Raw genomic sequence first — 22,647 nt, 5'->3', positions numbered from 1 at the left:
TCAAAAATATAATGACTGTAAAGATAGATATAGATTCATTTGACAGCAAACATAATGGATCAGAATAGCAAGTTAACAACCATTCCTGGAAGCAGTCAACCAAATCCAGAATGTGGGACATTCCACAGGAAAACTGACTCAATTTCTCTAACAAATCAGTGGCATAAAAAAAGAGGTAGCAGGAAGGAGAATGTTTATAGAACAAAAGTGTCTTAAGAGACTTATCAACCAAATGCCACTCGAAGTTTGGATTCTGACTGGAGGAGGTTGCCATCTCCTTCTCCAGGGAATCTTCTCAACCCAGGAATCAAACCTACATTTCTTATATCTCCAGCACTGGAAGGCAGATTCTTTATCACTAGCACCACCTTGGGAAGCCCAAATCTATGGTATAAAGATGTTTTGAGACTAATAAGAAAAAATGAATATGGACCAAGTATGCTATGAAATTGTTTATTATGCTAGGTATGATAATGACATGCTATTTATGTTTTATACCTGAGAGATACATGCCAAAGTATATATCCCATCATTCCGAGTGAAATGATGGGATTTGCTATAAAATGCTTAGTCCAAAAAAAAATGGGAGGTAGTAGGGGAATAAAATATGATTGGCAAAATGATAATTGTTGGAGCTAGGCAAAGGACACCACGGGGTTCATGATTATTCTTTCTCCTCTGGGGTATGTTTGAAAAGTATAAAAAATGTAAACAAAAGGCAACAGTCATCTTTGGTGATTTATGCTACCTAGGTTAAACAAAGGAGAAATCCTTTATCTCCCAAAATTAATTTTGGTAAAAATCCTTTGGGAATAATAAGTGAGGTTAAGTTCTGATCTTTATGTCCATCTCCATTTTGGGCTCCTTTAATCCCAGTCCTAGATAAACCCAAATCTGCAGATAACACAAGTTACATGGGGACAACTTCAGATTTACATCTTTTCATTGACTTCTCTCAGTTCAAAAAGCACAAGAAGTAAGTTCTGACATACCTAATGGAAATGCAGGTGTGGAATGACAGGTTTTAAAGTAAAACTTGTCCTTAATTAAAATGGTTGACCAACCAATAACCACTTCCCACATCTTAAGAGAATTTTGTCTATATTTAAAAAAAGGAAATATGAACTTCCTCATCCTACAAAATGTTAAAAGGAAATGTCAAAAGTTATTCACAGATATTTGTTGTATATCTATCCCAAACAATTTTTCATTTTGAGAAGCAATAATTTTAATTAAGTCAGAGAAAGACAAATACTGTATGATATCACTTATAAGCGGAATCTAAGAAATACAACAAACTAGTGAATATAACAAAAAAGAAACAGACTACAGATACAGAGAGCAAGCTAGTGGTTACCAGTGGGGAGAAGGAAGGGAGGGCAAGATAATGGCAGGGGATTAAGAGGTACAAACTATCACGTATAAAATAAGCCATAAGGATGTACTGTGCAACACAGTTTTCTCTATAGGAAAACTACGGGCCCTCACTCTGTGATTATGAGCTGTAGTAACCATGCACACCTAGAACTAAGGATACCCATATTTCCTGCCACACAGATAGAATATGCCTGAATCAACACAATGGGAAACAGGATCCAGAGATGGAGGAGTTTAAGAGCCTAAGAATGTAGTTTAGGCATCTGGAATCAGTTATGCCCGAAGACAGGCTCCTTCCAAACTTTCCAGTTTCAAGACCCGGTAATATCCTTTTTGCTGTTGTTGCTTAAGCTAACAGGCAAGTTTCTATCCCTATAACCAAAAGATCCTTGATTAACACAATATATGAAAAAAAATCAAAGGAGATGTTCTGATGTATCTATCAAATTTATCTACATGATTCTCATTCACACTTACTTTAAGGAAGTAGTCATTTGAACCAGTGGCTAAGAGAAGGTGATTACTGTTGTTGGTGAAGTGGCAGCAATTGACTTGCTCTGAGTGCTCATCATAGATACGCACTAGTTCCCCAGTCATTGAATTCCAAATCTGAAGAGAATAAAGAGAATAAAGTTTACAAGAACCTTATTTTCAAAGGGAAAATAGAGAAGCAAAACAATGTTATCCATCCTGTGTGCCAGGTTTTCCCAGTCAGACATGTGCTAATGAATACCTCCCCCTTCCCTAAAATGTCAGCATTTTGCTACAATTTTTTCTTTTTAATTACCTGCAAGTAACGCAAAACATTACATTTTTCAAGGGCAAGATTTCACACGTTCAAATGAATGACAGCAGGCAGAAAAGTGTTATAAAGGAGATGGGATAATGGACTTCAGATCAGAAAAATTAATCACAGCCAGCCCAAGGCCCAGCTCTACCATTTTTAAATTGGGTGTACCTAGTCAAGTCCTTAATTTACCTGCATCTCAGCTCCCTACTCTGTAAAATGGGGATATTTGCACCTGTCTTCCACAATTCATGGTGTTGATGACAAAGAACTTGACAAGTGTTCTGCTGACTTCAAGGTACTAATAAATAAGTAAAGGCAGATAAGTCAGTGGGAAAAAAAAATAAAGGCTTTAGAGTCTCAAGGAAACCTAGCTTTCAATCCTGGTTCCACTTGGTATTAGTTAATATGAGCCTGGGCAAGTGACTTCATCTCTGAACTTGTTTCCTCATCTGTAAAATGGGATCAACACTTATCAAGATGTAGTGAGAAAAGGATAATGTAATATGCTGCTGCTGCTGCTAAGCTGCTTCAGTCGTGTCCGACTCTGTACGACCCCATAGACGGCAGCCCAACAGGCTCCCCCGTCCCTGGGATTCTCCAGGCAAGAACACTGGAGTGGGTAGCCATTTCCTTCTCCAATGCATTAAAGTGAAAAGGGAAAGTGAAGTCGCTCAGTCATGTCCGACTCTTCGCGACCCCATGGACTGCAGCCTACCAGGCTCCTCCATCCATGGGATTTTCCAGGCAAGAGTACTGGAGTGGGGTGACTCCCCTTTTCCAAATGTAATATGAGTAAGTATATATACAAAGCCTCATGCAGTGTTAAGTTCTCAAGTAGTCTTCTTCATGGTTACTATGAAAATAATCTGTTCCACTGAAGAAACAAAAGAAATAAATTACCTAGTGATTCTTTACAGGGCTTTGGATTGTTAGAGGTACTAATGTGCCTTCCACAGCATTTTGTTTTATCCTCTCAAAGCACTCCCCAGATGTCCAAAGAGTTTATTTCAAAATTCTTCAATAAGTATTTCAGCCTCTTGCTTTAAATTTCTTACAAACAGAAACTTGAGCCACATAGCTCTGGAACAGCACAGAATGGCCAACTCCAAGTCTGACTCAGAATAGAGGCTACAAAGTAAACTAACTGGTTGGTTGTAAAGCCATCATAGAAAGTCCAATCTATCAAGAAGTAGATTTTTCCTGGACACGCCAAGGTCCTCAAGTAGGTGCAAACTTCAGGAAAACTTTCAAGTCAGTTTCATGCTCCCAGGCCAACTAAGGCCCACCCAACCTATCCAGATTCAGCACTCCACACCCCTTTTGGAAAAAAGCCTACAATAATGATTTCCCTCCATTTATCAAATAAAGCATTCCTCTAGACTTCAGGTTCTCTTAAATTCCACATAAATGCTCTGGCTTAAAGCCAAATTTAGGAATAAGAGACAAAAAAAATAATCAGTTCAGTTTAGTCGCTCAGTTGTGTCCGACTCTTTACGACCCCATAATCACAGCACGCCAGGCCTCCCTGTCCATCACCAACTCCCGAAGCCTACCCAGACTCATGTCCATCGAGTCGGTGATGCCATCCAGCCATCTCATCCTGTCGTCCCCTTCTCTTCCTGCCCCCAATCCCTCCCAGCATCAGGGTCTTTTCCAATGAGTCAACTCTTCGCATGAGGTGGCCAAAGTATTGGAGTTTCAGCTTCAGCATCAGTCCTTCCAATGAATACCCAGGACTGATCTCCTTTAGGATGGACTGGTTGGATCTCCTTGCAGTCCAAGGGACTCTCAAGAGTCTTCTCCAACACCACAGTTCAAAAGCATCAATTCTTCGGCACTCAGCTTTCTTCACAGTCCAACTCTCACATCCATACATGACCACTGGAAAAACCACAGCCTTGACTAGACGGACCTTTGTTGACAAAGTGATGTCTCTGCTTTTTAATATGCTGTCTAGGTTGGTCATAACTTTCCTTCCAAGGACTAAGGGTCTTTTAATTTCATGGCTGAAATCACCATCTGCAGTGATTTCGGAGCCCAGAAAAATAAAGTCTGACACTGTTTCCCCATCTATTTGCCATGATCTTAGTTTTCTGAATGTTGAACTTTAAGCCAACTTTTTCACTCTCCTCTTTCATTTTTATCAAGAGGCTTTTTAGTTCCTCTTCACTTTCTGACATAAGGGTTGTGTCGTCTGCATATCTGAGGTTATTGATATTTCTCCCGGCAATCTTGATTCCAGCTTGTGCTTCTTCCAGCCCAGCGTTTCTCATGATGTACTCTTCATATAAGTTAAGTAAGCGGGGTGATAATATACAGCCTTGACGTACTCCTTTTCCTATTTGGAACCAGTCTGTTGTTCCATGTCCAGTTCTAACTGTTGCTTCCTAACCTGCATATAGGTTTCTCAAGAGGCAGGTCAGGTGGTCTGGTATTCCCATCTCTTTAAGAATTTTCCACGGTTTATAGTGATAATTAAAGGTAAAAATCAATAGGTTTTATTTTCTCTATTTACTTTGTAGACTGTTAGTATGTTTATTCATCTAGTTTTGCACTGAATACAAGACAGTTCATAAAGATAAAAAATCTGGGTTGCATTTCACAGATTATATATTTTACAACAAGAGTCAACTCAGATAATAATTTTGTGCAACAACACTTCCGATCACAATACACTCAGAGATTTCAACTGATATTTAACCCACAGACTTATCAATAAATGGCCGGCAAATTCATTAATTTGAAATTGTTTTTTCCAGCTGTCTGATAAATATCATGGGCTGATCAACCTAAGCATTTTTGCTGGTGCTTATAAATAAAAAAATTTTAGACAGCATTAATTTATAATGGATAAAAACTGGTTGGCCTCAAGTTAGTAGATCAACAGGCAAGAGTCCTTTAACCCAACTTATTCTAGTCCCTCAATAACAGAAAAAGAAAATGAATTTTATGGTGGTTACAACTCAAGAGGAAAATAGTTCCATACCTTCACTTTTTTATCCACTGAGCAGGTTGCTATAAATTTGTCATCTGCAGAGAATGCACAGCAAAGCACTTCATCCTCATGAGCCTTGATTTCTAGAAGTTTCTCTCCTGTTTCAGCTTTGAATACCTATACACACAACAATAAGATCTTTTTACTATAACTGCTTACCCATGGGTCATCATTGAATAAAAAGTATTTCTTTAAAAGATCTTAAACACTATTATTTTGCAAGAGAAGTGAACCTTGGCAATATCAATCCAAAAAAATCAAAATTTGTCAGAATTCATATGCCTTAACATAAAAAAGAAAATTGTCTCTTGTTAAATGCTTATAACATCAGTAAAAAGAACTGACAGGACAGCTTCGGTTCTTGAAAACAGCTTAGCAAATTCTTAACAATCAACAGAAAACAAATCATTCAATATGCTTTCTGTGGCTCAAAAGCCAAATTAATACACGTGGTAATCAAGTACACATATAGAAGGTTTACAATCACAGCCTTGCAAGCTTAATTTTTTAAAAAATATTATTTATTTGGCTGCATCAGGTCTTACTTGCGGCATGTAGGATCTTTTTTAGTTGTAGCACATGAACTCTTAGTTGCAGCACGTGGAATCTAGTTCCCCAACCAGGGATCGAACCTGGGCCCCCTGAGCTGGGAATGTGGAGTCTTAGCCACTAGACCACCAGGGAAGTCCTTTGTAATCTTAAATTTAAGTGTTTTAAAACTAATTTTTGTTTCCTTCAAAATCAAAAGGTTCAATACCAATTTAAAGAAAAGCACTCAATCATACTGTATGAAAACAAATGAGAAATTAAAGAAAGCACCTTCAAGCACCTTAGGAAATAGTCTAGTCCGACTCCTATTTACAGTCAGAAATTTTCCCAAGCCTGTGATAAAACAGGTATTTGATTTAATCAGCATTTTTTAATCAGAGCCCTGTTCACTGCACTGTGACATCCTTCTGTCCTTTAACCAAATGATCATTTCCTCATTACCCTTAGCTGGCACATGGGTGACAGTAACTGAATGCTAAGGTAAAAGGTCCTTCTACAACACTTGGCAAGTTTAGAATTATGAAAACACACCACCATATCTTTTAAATCTATAGAGAAATCTTTCATAAGATGTTCAAGAGATCTGAACGTTCCTCTACTCCTAATGTGTAATTTTCTTGAGTTTCAGAATTGAAATATACTCTAATATGCACACAGGAATTCCCTGGCAGTCTAATGGTTAGGACTCAGCACTTTGACTGCTAGGGCCCAGGTTCAATTCTTGGTTGAGGAACTAAGATCCCACAAGCCATGTGGCATGGCCAAAAAAGAAAAAAAAAAAAAAAATACACCCAGTATTAGATACATGACTCAATTTTTCTTAAGAGAGAGGTTTACCTGTAAAGTTTTATCAGCTCCACAAGACGCTATTCTTTGACCATCTTCAGAAAAGCAAGCATGGTAAACAGCATCTGTATGGGGGCGGACAACCAAGCGGGAGAGGTTCTTCATGTTTTTTTTGTTTCTAAATATAAGGAAAAATTGAACAGAAACCAAATAAAAGTAATCATTTTCTTTCCATAATAAACTCTTTTAACACAGTTATGCTCCAAAAAATACAAAACTCTTACATTACCAACATGTAAATGACAGCAGAAATCACCTGAAGTAAAAAAGCATAACAGAAAGCAGCATTTTAAGATAAAAGTTACCGTGTATCAAGCAACCTATCATGTATTATAAATATCTAGTTAATCAAATACCCGTCATTTTTTATTTTCCTCTGATACATTAATAACAACATGTGCAGAGAAAACATCATGAAAGGAAAAACCTCAAAAAAATCTCCATCTTCTTTAAAAGGAAAGAGTTATACCAAAATGAAGCTCATTCCCTAACTAAAATATGACATTACACCCACCATTATGATGTGCACTTTAAAACTGCTCTTCTCTAATAATTCCAATATAGAGGGAAAAAATGTCATTTTCTTTGTATCTTAATCTACTAAATACTACTCCACTACTATATGTATTACTTTACAGGGCTAAAGGATAATGGAATGGAATGCACATACTTAAAATGGGGAAAGCATCAGAACAGTGTCTGAATTACACACACACATACACACACCCCAGTTACTATGAATAAGTATGTTAAATGGTATCATCTTAAATGTCAAAGGTTAGGAGTCAGACAAACCTAAAAGGCCACCCTACTTCTACTACTCATTGGATGTGTAAATGCACACAAATAATGTAAGCTAGTAAGTTTCCTTTTCCTCATATGTAAATGTAAGTAATGATACCTATTCTAAGCAAGTGTCACACACAAAATAGACCAAAGGAAAAAAGGGAACACAAAGGTAAAACAGACTTAAATCTTGCCTGCTGCTGCTGCTGCTGCTAAGTCGCTTCAGTCGTGTCCGACTGACTCTGTGGGACCCCATAGATGGCAGCCCACCAGGCTCCTCTGTCCCTGGGATTCTCCAGGCAAGAACACTGGAGTGGGTCGCCATTTCCTTCTCCAATGCATGAAAGTGAAAAGTGAAAGTGAACTTGCTCAGTCGTGTCCGACTCTCAGCGACCCCATGGACCGCACCACTCCTCCATCCATGGGGTTTTCCAGGCAAGAGTACTGGAGTGGGGTGCCATCGCCTTCTCCGAAACTTCACTAGAAGTGATAAAAAACAAGCTACAAGAACTAGAGTGATGAGAATCCAGAGGATAAACAGGTAAGTTACCAGCAAAGTTTAGAGAATAAGATTAAGAAACTACTTTCCACTATCTACTCAATTTCTCAAAATTCGGAAACTGACCAGTCACAATGATGCACATATAGCCAAAAGGTATTAAATAACAAATGAATCTATGAATAAATGATTTCTTTGAAAGCTGAAACTCAGTTAAATTAAGTTTATATGAACGTAAATTTTCTACAGAAAGAGCAGAAAAGCTTTCTAGTACTGAAAAATAAAGCTTCTTTGAACATGACCTGGTCAAACCCAGTTAAGGCTTACCCAGTGGCTTGGTAGTAAAGAACCCACCTGCCAATACATGAAACATGAGCTCTATACCTGACCCAGGAAGATCCCACATGCTGTGGAGCAACTAAGCCTGTGCAACACAATTACTGAGTTTAAGCTCTAGAGCCCCAGAGCCACAACAATTGAAGCCTGTGCACCCTAGAGCCTGTGCTCTGCATCAAGAAGCTACCACAATGAAAAGCCCGTACATTGCAACTAGAGAAAAGCCATGCAACTATGAAGACCCAGCACAACCAAAAATAATCAATTTATTAAAAAATAAATATAAAGGGAAATAAATAAAAAATAAATATTAAAAAAAAATAAAGCTATAAAGGGAATTTCCTGGCAGTCCAGTGGTTGGGACTCCATGCTTCCACTGTAGGGGACACGGATTCCACCCTTGGTCAGGGAACTGGGATCTCACAAGCCAGAGAGCCAGAAAAAAAGAAAAAACAATGATACAGTTATGAATGACTAAGCATCAGAGGGTTGAAATACAACTGATGAAATGAGAAAAAAAAGAAAAAATAATAACAAACTCAACAATTCAAAAGAGAACAAGAACTAAATCTATGTCCATCTGATTATGAGACCAAGTATTACAATTCTATTTTAATCACTAAGACACAAATTCAACTGTATATATTATACCAACTATATAAACCAGGCAAAATACTAAATGCTATTTATTCTTAACAACAACTACTAATATTCATGGAGTACTTTCTAAGATCTAAGTACTGTTCTAAGCAACCTACAAATTTATGTTTACATATACACACACATTCATTTAATCCTCACAATAATGCTATGAAATAGTACCACTAGGCAAGAGACGCTGAGTAACCCTCTTCTAATAATACACAACTGAAAAACAGCACAAGCTAGGAGTCAAGCCCAGGCAACCTAGAGCCAGAGCCCACCAGGCTCCTCTGTCCATGGACTTCTCCAAGCTAGAATACTGGTGTGGGTACTCTCCGACATAAACTATAGCAGGATCCTCTATGACCCACCTCCCAGAATATTAGAAATAAAAGCAAAAATAAACAAATGGGACCTAATTAAAATTAAAAACTTCTGCACAACAAAGGAAACTATAAGCGAGGTGAAAAGACAGCCTTCAGAATGGGAGGAAATAATAGCAAACAAAGCAACAAAGAATTAAAATATATATCTCATAATATCTCAATATATCTCAAAAATATACAAGCAACTCCTGCAGCTCAATTCCAGAAAAATAAAAGACCCAATCAAAAAGTGGGCCAAAGAACTAAACAGACATTTCTCCAAAGAAGACATACAGATGGCTAACAAACACATGAAAAGATGCTCAACATCACTCATTATCAGAGAAATGCAAATCAAAACCACTATGAGGTACCATTTCACACCACTCAGAATGGCTACTATCCAAAAGTCTACAAGCAATAATGCTGGAGAGGTGTGGAAAAAAGGGAACCCTCTTACACTGTTGGTGGGAATGCAAACTAGTACAGCCACTATGGAGAACAGTGTGGAGATTCCTTAAAAAACTGAAAATAGAACTGCCTTATGATCCAGCAATCCCCTTGCTGGGCATACAAACAGAGGAAACCAGAATCAAAAGATTCGTGTACCCCAATGTTCATCACAGCAGTGTTTATAATAGCCAGGACTTGGAAGCAACCTAGATGTCCATCATCAGATGAATGGATAAGAAACCTGTGGTACATATACACAATGGAGTATTACTTAGCCATTAAAAAGAATATATTTGAATCAGTTCTGATGAGGTGGCTGAAACTGGAGCCTGTTACACAGAGTGAAGTAAGTCAGAAAGAAAAACACCAATACAGTATACTAACGCATATATATGGAATTTAGAAAGAAGGTAAGGATAACCCTGTATGTGAGACAGCAAAAGAGACACAGATGTATAGAACAGTCTTTTGGACTCTGTGGGAGAGGGCAAGGGTGGGATGATATGGGAGAATGACATTGAAACATGTAAAATATCATATAGTGAAATGAATCACCAGTCCAGGTTTGATGTATATGATCCAGGGTGCTCGGGGCTGATGCACTGGGATGACCCAGAGGGATGGGATGGGGAGGGAGGTGGGAGGGGGATTCAGGGTGGGGAACACATGTACACTCACGGCGGATTCAAGTCAATGTATGGCAAAACCAATACAATATTGTAAAGTAAATTAATTAATCAATTAAAAAACACAAAAATCAGATCACTACAATTGTGGAAAATAAAACTGTCATTCTGTATAAAAAAAAAAAAAGAATACTGGTGTGGGTAGCCATTCCTTTCTCCAGGGGATCTTCCTGACCCAGCGATCAACCCTGGTTCTCCTGCCTTGCAGATGGATTCTTTACCAGCTGAGCTACCAGGGAAGCCCAATAAGGGCTATATGCGAGGCAAAGTACTCATCACTTTATATCCAATATCTCATTTGAATCGTCACAAAAATAGAACTTATTTTAAAGGTTTGTTATCACTACTTGATGTATGAGAAAGGAAAGTAACCTGTAACTTGTTCAAAAATCACAAAACTCTTAAGGTTCCAGAACTGAGTTACAAACCTAGGTTTGTAGCTTCAAAAACAGTGCTCTTCGCTACTACAATGTATTACAGTAAGTAAAGCATTTATACCAATATTTAGGATGACTTGTCCAAAGTCAACTTATAGGCAAGCACCTATTTCAATGGACTCTTTGAAAATATACGGTTACTTTTCTAGAACTTTTCAACAAGAATGCTTATTAAAAGTTCCAGCCCTTTCTAGGAAGTAGTTAAATCTTCCTGGAGTGAATGTATTTGCTACCTGAGAAATAATGACACAGTCAGCGCTCTGCTCCCTCTGGTTTCTCTCCTAACCTACTTACACCCACTCCAGGTAAAGCATTCCGTTATCGACCTCCTGCTTGGCCTGCAGCTTAGCTTGCCGATAAACCTCTGAAGTTTCCAGTTCACAGAGGCCCAGTTGCACAATATTAGGAAATGGCTGTCGTCCAAGAAGATGTCCATTTAAAGATAAAAACTCCTGGAAATTCTCACAGTCTATACCATCCTATGAACAAAATGGAATTGCTTAGAAACATAACCAGAGCCAAGATCAGACATTTTTCTGTTTCTGTGATCTTGTCACTTTAAAGGCTTAAATATTCTCTATATGAGCTAAAATTAAATAGCCAACCATTAGGTAACAAATACACAGTGATCCTCTTCAGACTTTTAAACACAGGGTAAAAAAAAACCTCATTATCAAAATACTGCTCTAACACATTCTTTTTCCTAAAAAAAAAATTTTTTAAATCACTGAACACTTTACTTCCCAGCTTTCAAATCTCAATACTATCCACATTCCCAGTAGGAGAGTAGGCAAAATAATCAGACTAATCCAGATTAAAGTGAGGAAATTCTTGCTCTTCACCTCTTCTATTTTGCTCAATATTAAACCTAGAATTAAATGTATGTCCTTTAAGGACTTATTTTTAATATTAATATATACCTTTTCATCCAATATATGCCTGTATTCCACAAATTCATGAATCAGATGAGCAGGGCCTACAAGTTCCGTTTTTGCTTTAATCCAATCCAGGGAAAACATTAAAGCACACAGTTCCTTAAAAAAAAAAAAAAAAAGTAAGATCAGGAGCACTGTTAAAGAGATCAAAGCATTTTAAATCTGCCATCATTACCCTAACACTACTGAGAGAAACTTAGCAGATATCTAGAATTTAAGGACAAAAAGGAACATATCATTAATAATTCCAAAGAAACAGAAAATGAACCTCACAGCTTAACTCAAATTTCAGTTGGACCATTAAGACTTAACTATAAAACAAACTTCAAAAACCACCAGAAGATACAGATATTTACTATTTTTGTAACCCTGGGGTAAAGGAAATTTTCATACACATGACACCAAAACAAAGTATCAGAAAGAAAAATAGTGATGCATTTAACTACATATAAACTCCAATCTTCAATACATTAAAAATCAATATAAATAAAATTTAAGACAAAAAATAAAACAGGAAAATAATTTACAAATGTATAGTAGATGAGAACTTATTATCTTTTCTTATAAAAATTATAACAAGAAAAAGACAAACACTCCAATAGAAAAACAGGTAAAGGCAAAGGATGAGAGCCAACTCAAAATAAAAAAATACAAATGGTCATGAATCTCACCAATAATCAAAGGGAAACAACAAAGATTTACAATTTATTATTATCAGATTTTTAAAGACTAAAAGGAATGATAAGAATATTAGCTAGAATAAGACGAAATGGTCACTCTTGTACACTGCTGGCAGTGATGTAAATCAGAGCACTCTTCTAGAGGACCGTTTGGCAATCTACATTAAAATTCAAACTGTATACATCATCAACCCAGCATTACACTTATAAATGTGTCCTAAGAAAATAAGTCAGTTGAGTGTGCTTAAGTAATCTAACCATCCCCAAAGCAACTGACCAACCATAATATAGCTATACAATTAAATAGTATACAACTTTTAAAAATTATGTTTAAAAAATTAGTGGGACTTTCCTGGTGGTCCAGTGGCTAAGATTCTGCCTTCCCAATGGAGAGGGCCCCACTTCAATCCTTGATTGGAGAACTAGATCCTCCCACATGCCACAACTAAGACATTTCCATGCGGCAACTAAGACCCAGTACAGCCAAATAAAAAATTTTTAAGTATATAAAAAATGTTAGCTCGAAAGAAAATCATATCAGTCTATATTAACTGGCATAAAAAGATAACCATAAAATACAATTAAGTAGAAAAAATAAAATATAAGACTATATTCCTATCAAGATTCCATTCTGGTTTTAAACAACAGGTGTGTGTATCTGAGCAGCAAAATGATCTAGAAAACTACACACAAAAGCATTAGCAATGGTTGGGATCTTCATTTAATTTTTTCTTCAGTTTTCCAAAGAAAGTAAGCCACTATTCTTAAAAATCAAGGGAAAAAAAGGTTAAAAAAAAATGAAAGGAACTGAGTCCTATGACACTATCATACATATCAAATGTTTTTAAAAGGTGCATTGACCCAGTAATTTCACTTCAGGGCATTTCCAAAGGAAATAATACAGGTGTGAAGACAAACAAGAATTTCATTACATCATCATAAAGGGGGAAAAAAACTGAAAACAACCTAAATGTTCAATAACTACAGTCTAAGTAAATTAGAGCACAGATATTTATTGGAATACCATCATTCCAATGTTGATTATTAAACAAACTATTTTGCTAGGTGGAAAAAAACAGGCTACAATACACCGTATCCATAATCAAGGGACAATATACCTTAGCATACAAAAATTATTCAAAGCACATATGTTTTCTAAAATGTTAACGTTTTGAATATGACTTCAAATATCATCTATGTGCTGATGATTCCCCAATTTTATCTTTATAACATAACTTTCCCCAGAGGTTCAGGTTGGTATACCCAACTATATGCTCAGTATTTTCAGTCAGATATCTTAATATGTACACCAGACTTAATATATTCCAAATGAATTCCTAATCTTCCCATTATCCCTGGAAAAATACTTGTTTGACCCACAGCTATTCCCATCTCAGTTCACGGCAACTCCAATCTTTCTACTGTACAAGCTTGAAGTTATCTTTGACTCCTCTCTCTCTTACGATACACATCAAATTCTCAGCAAATCATGATGATCCCAACACCAAAATCATCACTTCCTTTTTCCATGTAGGCTTTTTCCTTCTTCTGAGCACCTACTATCCCTTGACATAGTAGAAATCTATCTGTCCTGTATCAGTATCTCCCCAGCATGTAAGTTCAATGAGAGCAGGGACTTTGTGAAGTGGTAGAAGGAAATGGCAACCCTCTCCAGTACTCTTGCCTGGAGAATCCCTTGGACAGAGGAGCCTGGTGGGCTAAAGTCCATGGGGTCGCAAGAGTCAGATACGACTGAGCGACTCACACACACACACACACACACACACAATGTTGTTCATAATGAAGAACAATACCAGTACACAACAGGCACTCCATAAACAATTACTGAATGAATACATTTTCCCAGCCTCCATTTCCTCTCAAAACTTAAAAACAAATCCGTATCACCCACAAAGATAGTTACTGGTATGAAGAGAGTTAATTTTTAGGAGGTTCACTTACTGCAGTTACTAAGGTACCTGCAGATAAAAACAGTTAACAAAAACTAAATTACTTACATAGGGTATAACCCTACTTTTACTAGTGAAAGAAAATTCTCAACATAAGACAAAATAAAAGTCAGACCAAAGAAAATAATGTTTCTTAATGAGCCATCTTACTTTGTGCATATTAGCACTGGCCATGTGATAGGCCAGAAAACTGTACCAATACATGCAATCCTCCTGATCTGGTGAAAGAGAATATAGCTGGTGATGTCTCTGGAACTGAGTGACCATCTTCTTGTGGAGATCCTGAAACCCAAATTCAACATTTCAGAAGACAGAAGCAATTTCATACCCCAAGCATCACAGAATCCCCATCTTCCAAAGCTATTTAAGAATGTACAGGACTTCCCTGGTGGCACAGCAGATGGGAATCCACCTGCCAATGCAGGAAACATGGGTTAGATCCCTGGTCTGTGAAGAGTCCACATGCCACTGAGCAACTAAGCCCACGTGCCACAATTCCTGAGCCCTCGGCTCTAGAGTCGAAAGCTGTAACTACCAAGCCCATGTGCTGCAACTACTGAAGGCCGCACACCTAGAGCCCATACTCTACAAGAGAAACCACCGTAATGAGAGGCCCACGCACTGCAATAAAGAGTAGCCCCCACTTGTTGCAACTAGAGAAAGCCCGTGCAAACAAAGACCAAAATAAATAAAACTACGTATTAAAGAAAAGGTACAGTGAATCTCCCCACAAGACACATATTAATTACAAAAGGAAAAAACAGTAACTTTACAGTGGAGAAACTTTAACCAGGTAATCAATGTTACTATCACTGATAAACCATTATCAACACCCTGGGTCTGATGCACTGACAAGGACACACAGCACCTCTGTAGCACCTTTACTGCCAAAAATATATAACCTTGCTCTAGTCAAGAAAAAACATGAGACAAACCCAAACTAAGGAACACTGTACAAAATAACTGGTGAGTACTCTTCCAAAGGGACCAGGGAAGAAAGCAAGCTGAGGCATTTTCCTAAATTTGAGTAAACTAAGGAAAGGACAATATATGTAATATGGGAAACAGAATTGAATCTGATCTACAAAAAGGACATTAATGGGAAAGCTGGCGAAATTCAAATAAAGTATCAGTTAACAGTTCTTTTCTTGTTCTTGTTAGTCGCTCAGTCATGTCCAATTCTGTGCGACCCCATGGACTGCAGCCCGCCAGGCTCCTCTGTCCGTGGAATTTCCCAGGCTAGAATACTGGAGTAGGTTGCCATTCCCATCCCCAGGGAAAGTAAGGCACAGTATTTAGTCAATGTTAATGTTCTGGCTTTGATAACTGTATTGCAGTTATTAAGATGTTAACATTGAGGGAAGCAAGGTAAAGGTATGTGCACAGAAACTATACTATTTTCTATACTAAAATTCTATAAGACTTATCTATAAGTATAAAATCGTTTCAAAATAAAAACTTAAAAAAAAAAAAGGAATGTACAGAGATGCAAGTACCTGAAGCTGGCTGCGATTCTTTTCAGCAAGGAAATCTACTTGCAGATCATGTAAATAATAAAGAAATGATTTTCCATTCCGGTCACAGAACAAGAGAGACTTATTAACAAATTCCTGTAATATGTCTTCAACTTCTTCCGTTTCCAAGTCCCAGAGGATACATAACACCTAGGAACATTTTAAGCATTTAATGTGCCACAATGTACAGTGAGCCAGGATTGCAGATAAAGAGAGTAACACACAAAAAAATCATGTATTTAAATCCCTGAATAATATCTCCATTTGATAAGAAGTACAAATATGCAGCAAGATAAAAAAGAGAAAGTTCTGAAGAAGTCAAATGTTTCTTCAGGTTCATGAAAATCACTGAGAAACAGGCAACTCACCTGAGTTCAACACCAAATCCTTGAAGGAAACTAACAGTAGTGGGATTTCTACATCCTCTACCCTACCTCCTCAGGCACACAGGTTTTATCTTGCTAATATCCTCTGTAACAATATCCTCTGTACAAAGCCAAAACTTACATGCCACACGTAAGGGGATGACAAAGATTGTTGATCCATCTATTACCTTTGTAGGCACCTTAACATCTTTCTGTAAGATGGAAAGATCTGTGTAATAATCTTTGATGTCTTCTCTGAGCATTTCAACACTTATAGACATGGCTTCATCTAGAGCCTCATAGTCATAAGATGAAGATTTTCTTATCCTCTTAAATTGCTTATTCTGAAGTTGCCTGAGGTAGTACTCCCAGCGGTTGGGAAAATCTCGTAAAAGTGCACCAATTAAAGATACTACAAGAGGGGAACCTAAAAAATAAAAAAATAAAAATCACTGTGTTAATACTGTATCATTTCCAAATTACTACCAAATTAAGAATCAATCTGTCCTCACAGAAAGAATTTTTGCTGCATTCTATCCAAAGCCTTAAAATACATAACTCTTGGATTCACTTCAAGTATTTATTCTAAGGAAGTCACTAAAAATAAGAACTATTTCATTTAAGGATGTTAATTACAGCATTGCTTAAAAGAGTAAAAGAATTTTAAATAATAACAGGGAAATGACTAAATAAATGAAAATATATCACAATATTATGCCACTGGTAAATTTTTTTCAAAAGATTTTAATGACAGATAATGCTCAAGATTTGCCATTAAATGGATAAGACTGAAAATTATGGGAATTCCCTGATGGTCTGATGGTTAGGACTCCATGATGACTGCCAAGGACATGTGCTCTATCCCTGCAAAATAATTCAGGGAAATAAGATGCCACAAGTCACAAGGTATGGCCAGAAAGTAAAAATAAAAGAAATAAAATCCCAACAAAAAAAAAATTAAAGCTTGACTCTCACTATATTTTTTATTCTTTGAGAGCACAGGCCATGTCTTCATCTTACCCCATGCATAACATATGTGTCTTCATTAACTATTATTTTAACTAATGAATGAACAACAAAATATCACTATCCATTTAGGGTACCACACTGCTGCTGCTGCTAAGTCACTTCAGTCGTGTCCAACTCTGTGTGACCGCATAGATGGCAGCCCACCAGGCTCTGCTGTCTCTCGGATTCTCCAGGCATAGAACACTGGAGTGGGTTGCCATTTCCTTCTCCAAGGCATGAAAGTGAAAAGTGAAAGTGAAGTCGCTCAGTCGTGTCCGACTCTTAGCAACCCCATGGACTGCGGCCTACCAGGCTCCTCCGTCCATGGGATTCTTCAGGCAAGAGTACCGGAGTGGGTTGCCGTGAAGAACCTAAAATACTAAATATTCTAGTAAAGTTTCTGAATGTCATATGTTAAATTATCATGTTCAAGGGCAGACAGAAGAAGCAAGAAGCAGCCCAATCCCGCAGCCTCCAAAACAAAAACTATATTATAGAAAGTTAATCAGAATGAAAAAACAAAAAGTTATGTGCCAGAAGAAGAGACAAGATAAAACTCCAGGAAAACAACGAAATGAAGTGGAAATAGGTAAACTTCTAGAAAAATAATTTAGAATAATGATAGTGAAGATGATCCAGGATCTCAGAAACAGAATGGAAAAAACGCAAGAAATGTTTACCAAAGATGCAGAAGAACTAAAGAACAGATATGAACAATACACTAGAAGGAATCAATAGCAGAATAATGGAGGCAGAAGAATGGAAAATTCTCCTGGAGGACAGAATGGTGGAAATCACTGCTGCAGAACAGAATATAGAAAAAAGAATGGAAAAAAAATGAAGAGAACCTAAGAGACCTCTGGGACAACATTAAATACACCAATGTTAGCATTATAAGGGTCCCAGGATGAGAGGGAGAGAGAAAGGACCCAAGAAAATATTTGAAGACATAATAGCTAAAAACTTCCCTAACACTGGAAAGGAAATAGTCAACCAAGTCCAGGAAGAACAGAGTGTTCCAGGCAGGATGAACCCAAGAAGGAACACACTGAGACACACAGTAATCAAAATGACGAAAATTAAAGACAAAGATAAGCATTAAAAGCAACAAAGGAAAAACGCTAAATAACATACAAGGGAACTCCCATCAGGTTATCAGCTGATTTCTCAACAGAAACAACAAGTCAGAAGGGAATGACACAATATATTTAAAGTGATGAAAGGGAAAAACCTATAATCAAGAATACTCTACCCAGCAAGACTCTTGTTCAGATTTGATGGAGAAATCAAAAGCTTTCCAGACAAACAAAAATTAAGAGAATTCAGCAGTACCAAACCAGCCTTACAACAAATGCTAGATGAACTTTTCTAGGCAGAAAACACAAGAGAAGGAAAAGGCCTACACAAAATAAAGCCAAAATGATTAAGAAAATGGTAATAGGATCATATATACTGATAATTACTTTAAATGTAAATAGATTAAAGGCACCAACCAAAAGAATACATAGACTGGCTGGGCAGATGAAAATCTGAGCATGTATGCACTTGCACTTACACATCATTCTACATAACCCCCCAAATTTTATGTAATTATTTTATATTGTTAGGTTAATCATGTTTTCAGTATGGCTTGCAATTGCAATTATCTGTTATTTTTCATTGGCTATTGATTGTGAAAACTGATAAACATCTTTTATTGTTGCAATTATGTAACTATTATTCACTTAATACCACTGTACCATGATTAGTCAACCGAAAATAACAGAATTCTATTATCACTAAAACTACCATTTAATAGAAAAACCTGTAATCACTTTTAAAATTCAGATATATATCAGAATTATGTAGGAATTTTTTGAAAAATACAAATGCCCTGGTATTGCTTTTTTTCTCCAAAGCTCCATGTTTGGAGCTTTCTAATGAGAAGTCATATTTAAAAACAACTGGACTATGTGATGACCTCTTACTTTTACCTAGTTTTTCACTTTTTCTATTTCATATTCAGTGCTCCACTTCACTTAATGTTTTCCAATTTCTTCATCTTTTTTGTTGTAGTCTTCTCAAGCCTTTATCAAGTGTAGTAAAAAAGCTTTTGTATACATATATAAATAGTATGCATTAATATATATTTTATTAAAATTATGAATTTTTTCTAGCTCAAAAATTTGTGACATTTTGATTCCACCTGTTTGACTTGGTATGAATAGAATGCTAGATTTCTAGTTCATATTCACTTAAAACTTTACGGTAGTTTCATGTATTTTGGCATCTAGTATTACTGCTAAATATCAACTTCTGCTTTATTAACTACGCTAAAGCCTTTGACTGCGGGGATCACAACAAACAGTGGAAAATTCTTAAAAAGAGATGGGAATACCAGACCACCTTACCTGCCTCCTGAGAAACCTGTATGCAGGTCAAGAAGCAACAATTAGAACCAGACATGGAATAACAGATTGGTTCAAAATTGGGAAGGGAGTACATCAAAGCTATATATTGTCACCCTGCTTGTTTAACATGTATGCAGAGTACATCATGCAAAATACTGGGCTTGATGAAGCACAAGCTGGAATCATGATGCCGGGAGAAATATCAATAACCTCAGATACGCAGATAACACCACCTGTATGGCAGAAAAGTGAAGAGGAACTAAAGAGCTTCTTGATGAAAGTGAAAAAGCACAGTGAAAAAGCTGGCTTGAAACTCAACATTCAAAAAACGAAAATCATGGCGTCCACTCCCATCATTCATGACAAACAGGGAAACAATGGGAACAATGAGAGACTTTCTTTTCTTGGGCTCCAAAATCACTGCAGCCATGAAATTAAAAGACGCTTGCTCTATGGATGAAAAACTATGACAAACCTAGATAGAATATTAAAAAGAAGAGACATTACTTTGCCAACAAAGGCCCACAGAGTGAAAGTTACGGCTTTTCCAGTAGTCATGTATGGTCCAACAGAGTTAGACCATAAAGAAGGTTGAGTGCTGAAGAATTGATGTTTTTGAACTGTGGTGACGGAAAAGACTCTTCAGAGTCCTTGGACTGCAAGGAGATCCAATCAGTCCATCCTAAAGGAAATCAATCCTGAATATTCACTGGAAGGACTGATGCTGAAACTCCAATACTCTGGCCACCTGACGCAAAGAGCTGACATTAGAAAAGATCCTGATGCTGGGAAAGATTGCGGGCAGGAGGAGAAGGGGACAACCGAGGACGAGATGGTTGGATGGCATCACTCAAATCAATGGATCTGAGTTTGAGCAAGCTCTGGGAGTTGGTGATGGTAAGGGAAGCCTGGCAGTGCTGCAGTCCCTGGGGTTGCAAAGAGTTCAGGCACGACTGAGCAACTGAACAACAATTACTGCTAAAAATCTAGAAAATGCATTATATTAGTGATTTAAAAAAAAAAAAATGAAGCTTGAAAACTTGTAATCCGATTCTGAGAAGATAAAGAATTACCATTGTGAAAAAAAACAAAACAGGAAACTAACATGTGACAGTATTATTAACTAAAATACAGATTTTGTTCAAACTTCACAAAATTTTATGCTAATGTCCATCATTTGTTTTCACAGCTTATTCAAGACTCCACACTATATTTAATTGTGTTGAACAGCTTCAGCTGCATGCAACAAATACTGGTAAATTCTCTTTTCATTTTTATTCTATTACAAATAATTTAAAATTTTCCTTGCTATGGATTCTTAGATACACCCGTCATTTAAATGTAGAAATTTAATTACCAAATACGTAGGATTTTTTTCAAGTATCTTTGATATTAATTTCTCATTTGGGTATTAATTTCTCATTTAAATATTTTCTTCTCTGCAATCACCCTCTGTGTTTTTAGTCTTCTAACTTTATTGAGACTTTCAATACTAAGTCAAAGATCTCTCTCGGTAAATGTCACATTGCACTTGAAGATATATGGGTTATTTTCAAATACCTTTTGATATTGATTTCTAACATAATTCCACAGTATTAAGAAAACAGACTCTGTATAATTTCACTATCTTTAGACCATGAAATTTTGTACTTTTTTTTATGTCCCTGGATATATTCCAGTGTCTCCTAGTTTATAGTCTATGGGAACTTGAATTGAATTTGTATCCTATTTTTGTAAAAAAAAAAAGTAATTTGTCTTGTTCATTAGCTTATCTTACAAAAGGGTAAATTAATATCTCTATTAACTCCCTCATACACAAAATAAATAATTATACCTTTACATTCTTGTATAATACTGTGAGCTTGTTCTGGCAAATCTGCTTTCTTCATATTAACAAAAAGGGATAAAATTTCAAGTCCTTTTTCTTTTCCTAAACCACTCTCCACAGGCACTACATATTTAGGACCTGCAAAATCACCAAGACATAGTAAGCAATTTGGTATGCCACATATTTAAATGTAATTGAATCATCATAAAAAGAAAATAATACTTACCCATCACTGAATCTGTAACACTCTTATCTCTAGTTGTGAGAAGAATTTGACACTGATTGTCAAAAGCTTTTAACACCCAAGGATCCCAAATATCATCCAAGATCAATAAAGACCTTAAAAAGAAAAAAAAAACTGTATTGAGCCACTAATGACATTTATTTTAAACTTCCTTTCAAAAAAACAAAGAAAGAGCATGACTGTGTTTTGGTTTTTTTCTAATTTACAAAAATTTTTTTAAAAAGATATCTATATTGGTTGTTCTTTTCTTTGGTATCCCTTATACGATATACCAATAAGAAAAAGATTTAGAGACTTCCCCTTCCTTCCACCCCAAATCATTTCATATTAAAGTTAAGGGACTTACAAAAAGAGAACTGTGAATACCATGTAAATATTAGAAATAAGCCTCCTAGCATCTAAAAAGAACTATCCAAATAAGGAGCTTCTTCCAATTCCAACTTTAAGCACCCAAACAAAATAAGAACTGGGCTTAGGTTAGCATTAGAAAGCATCACAGAACAATATTTGACCATTTTTTACCTATAAAACTAGCAATTTCATATGTTCCAACCTAACAGAATGCATCAGCAAATACTATTTTTCACTTGGTACACTAGTGGGCTTTTTTTTCCATCCAAGAAATCAATTTGTTTATGCATAATGACAAAGAACCTCTGTGCTAATTCCTAATTGGTCCCTCTAAAAACTCTTTTATACTCACCAGAACAAATAGAGGAAAAAATACAACTAAAACCTGACAGCATAATTATACACTAGCGTGTTTATCTGGCTGGCACACTACTTCTGTACACTACAAAAAAAGACTCTAGGAATATACACAGGTTGGAAAATTACAAAAGCATAAACCAAAATGATGCTGAGTAACAAAATGACTACCTTTATATAACATGGTCTGATATATCTGAGAGTGGTTACAGTAATTTCCTAAACAGAAATCATTTTTATTTTT

General features: G+C 36.5%; 1 protein-coding gene across 6 annotated transcripts in view; it reads right to left on the bottom strand.

Annotated features, from left to right (window-relative positions):
* Positions 1–22,647, bottom strand: part of APAF1 (apoptotic peptidase activating factor 1) — a 90,298-nt gene that overhangs the window by 50,239 nt on the left and 17,412 nt on the right. For 2 of the 6 annotated variants that reach the window (XM_086400839.1, XM_086400840.1), the window contains exons 6-15: positions 21,678–21,790; positions 21,458–21,589; positions 16,414–16,652; positions 15,843–16,010; positions 14,497–14,628; positions 11,682–11,795; positions 11,056–11,240; positions 6,549–6,675; positions 5,154–5,279; positions 1,855–1,986 (exon numbers count right to left, since the gene is read on the bottom strand). In XM_086400839.1, the coding sequence (XP_086256965.1) occupies positions 1,855–1,986; positions 5,154–5,279; positions 6,549–6,675; positions 11,056–11,240; positions 11,682–11,795; positions 14,497–14,628; positions 15,843–16,010; positions 16,414–16,652; positions 21,458–21,589; positions 21,678–21,790 (1,468 nt within the window). The remainder of the gene's footprint in view (positions 1–1,854; positions 1,987–5,153; positions 5,280–6,548; positions 6,676–11,055; positions 11,241–11,681; positions 11,796–14,496; positions 14,629–15,842; positions 16,011–16,413; positions 16,653–21,457; positions 21,590–21,677; positions 21,791–22,647) is intronic. The other 4 variants (XM_086400841.1, XM_086400843.1, XM_086400844.1 and 1 more) reach the window with 3 other exon arrangements.

Source organism: Bos grunniens, chromosome 5 (assembly GCF_055505025.1).
Source record: "Bos grunniens cultivar Pamir isolate PY7600 chromosome 5, Bosgru_T2T1.0, whole genome shotgun sequence".
Lineage (NCBI taxonomy): Eukaryota > Metazoa > Chordata > Mammalia > Artiodactyla > Bovidae > Bos > Bos grunniens.
Note: the sequence above shows the minus strand (reverse complement) of the source record. Positions and strands in the feature narration are given on the sequence as shown.